At 50.3% G+C, this 2,339-nt stretch overlaps 1 protein-coding gene across 3 annotated transcripts in view; it reads right to left on the reverse strand.

Moving 5' to 3' along the window:
• The window catches only part of WDR48 (WD repeat domain 48), a 54,387-nt gene extending 54,265 nt beyond the window's left edge, over positions 1 to 122 (reverse strand). For 2 of the 3 annotated variants that reach the window (XM_006890580.1, XM_006890581.1), the window contains exon 1: positions 65 to 116. In XM_006890580.1, coding sequence (XP_006890642.1) covers positions 65 to 112 — 48 coding nt within the window. In that variant the 5' untranslated portion in view covers positions 113 to 116. Of the gene's footprint in view, positions 1 to 64 lie in introns of all 3 variants that reach the window. The other variant, XM_006890582.1, reaches the window with a different exon arrangement.
• Positions 123 to 2,339: the final 2,217 nt, after the last annotated feature.

Consider the following 2,339-nt stretch of genomic DNA (forward strand, 5'->3'; position numbering starts at 1 on the left):
GGCCGGAGGGGACCCCCCAGTCCGGCGGAGGGGCCCGCGAGGACGAGGAGCTGAGCGGCCATACCTGCACTTTCCTCCGCCCTGCCGTGTTCTGCCGGTGATGGGCCGCCATCTTGCATGTTGACACTCCGACGTCACTTCCGGAGGTGGCTCGTGCCGAGCGGATGTCCCGCCCCTTCCCCTTTGCCCCCCGGTGGGGACCGGGCTGAAGGCGGAGAGGGGATCGCGGTGCTGGCGGCGGGGCCTCGGTGTGTCCGGAGACCCTCGCCGGCGATACCTGCTTAAAAGCAGAGCAGTTGCAGGGGGTGATGTTGGCGGAGGGGGTTGACTTTTGTGAGCCGAGGCAGAAGTTCGAATCCTGCAGTGGGATTGCCTCCTGGAGGGCTCACGTTCTTGAGGCTGAACATGGGCAGCCAGCTCCCCAAACTCTCCTAGGCAGCAAAGAAAGCGGGCAAATAAATGTACCTTGAGCAATGTACCAACAGACTCGAATCCTAAACTGGCCTTGAAGGGGGAATGCTCAGAAGCCTTTGCAAACTAGGCACTTCCCATCTTCAGAAAAGAGCAAAGAATCCGTCTAATGAGATGTTACAGGAAAAGTCAGAACCAAAGACACGCCAGTCCTGCTCCCAGAGGCGACGTTCCCAGTTCCAAAGCCTGATGGACTTGAGGCTCATTCTGATCTCTGTAGTTTTAAAGTTGGCTCTTTTTGGATGGAGGACCTGTTGACCTTGCCCGCTAGCCACACCTGGCTCTTTGATGTCATCGCTATGTGTTGTTGTGTAGGAATGGACTCATTACTGACCCTCCAGTGGGTTTTCAGAGTCTGTAAATCCCCTGGGAGGAGATTGCGCGCGTCTTTTTCCTCCAAGCCTCTGGTGGTTTCGAACCCTGATTCTTACTGTTGGCAGCGCAACTCCTTACCACAGTGCCCCCTTGTGGCTGTTAGTACTGGGACTAGGCTTAGTTCAAGTTCAGATGCAGTGTAAATAGAAAATAATTTTGAAGGCTGAAAACAATAGACTGTCTCACATCTGTATTAATTGTTGTTGTTACCTGCCATCTAGTTGCCTGCAAGTCATAACGACCCCTATGTACGACAGCTCTGAAACCTGCCCTGTCCTGAGCCAGTCTCAATGACTCCGATGGATTACATATTGAAATAGTCTTTCTAAAGAGCACATATTATTGGAAGATTTTTTTTTTACATTTTTACAAGTGGAATATGTAAAATAACCTGAGACTCGGTTCTGTTTCCATTGGACAACCTGTTGCCGATACAGTCAATTCACATAGTCATTTGAAACCATTTAGACTTAATAGTGATTCTGGGTGTGCGTGTAACGGTCGAACTGCATTCTAGAGAGGTTTCCATCGCTTTGTACTCAAGGAGTGGCCAGGCTTTTCTTCTCTGGGCAGGTGTGAAAGGAGAATAGAGGCCTCATGCAACAAGGTGGTAGAAACCACTGGAAATTATTGAAAGGGCTTAACAGAGGAAGGGCATGATCTGCATTTCCCCCTTAACTTAATTCATCCCTTCCCTTCCCTTCCCTGCCCTGCCCTTCCCTGCCCTGCCCTCCCCTCCCCTCCCCCCTCCCTTCCCCTCCTCTCTCTTTCCCTTCCCTTCCTTTTTCTTTTCTTTTTTTTTACCGTGTTGAGAAACGGTACTATACCAGGCAGCAGGCAGGCTCATTACTCTGCTGGTTGGCATCTGACAGAAGTGGATTGTTGTGTTGTGGCTGCACGCCGGGGTGACCCCAAGAGCATTAACGTGACATTGTTTCAATGGGCAGAACGTCCAGTGGTGAGGCTCGATGTTCACTGACCAGAAGGAGAAATGGCCTTGGGTAATTAATGATCAAGTCACAGGCAGAAGGGACATTGTTGGCTGGTTGGCCACGGACACAGGTCCACAGCATGAAGAATTGGTGGCAAGGAGGGCTTGGTCAGGGATACAGTCACGGAGGTTACAGAATGAAGCTTAAGAACCACAGATGAAACATACCTCTCTGTGGATGAAAGTCTGCCTCCTTCTCCAGGCTCAGTGCTTGTTCACTGGAATAATAAAACAGTGCTTGTATTACGATAGGTGGCTATGTGTGGGATCATCAGATCACTAAGGGTGCAAGTTCTCAACTGCAGTGACCAATCACGAGTCCCCATCAATAATATCCATAGCAGAAAACATACGGTTGCCAGGTCAGACACGCTACTTCCCAGGCTCCTGCACCCATCTAGTCATTGCATTTTATATTTGTTGTTGACTCAAAGATTTTATTCACAGTTGTGGTACCAAGAGTGGGGTTTATTAGGGAAATAGGGTAGAGAGAGAGGGAGGC

The sequence above is a fragment of the Elephantulus edwardii genome, unplaced genomic scaffold, assembly GCF_000299155.1.
Source record: "Elephantulus edwardii isolate Elephantulus edwardi_28Jun2011 unplaced genomic scaffold, EleEdw1.0 scaffold00091, whole genome shotgun sequence".
Classification (NCBI taxonomy): domain Eukaryota; kingdom Metazoa; phylum Chordata; class Mammalia; order Macroscelidea; family Macroscelididae; genus Elephantulus; species Elephantulus edwardii.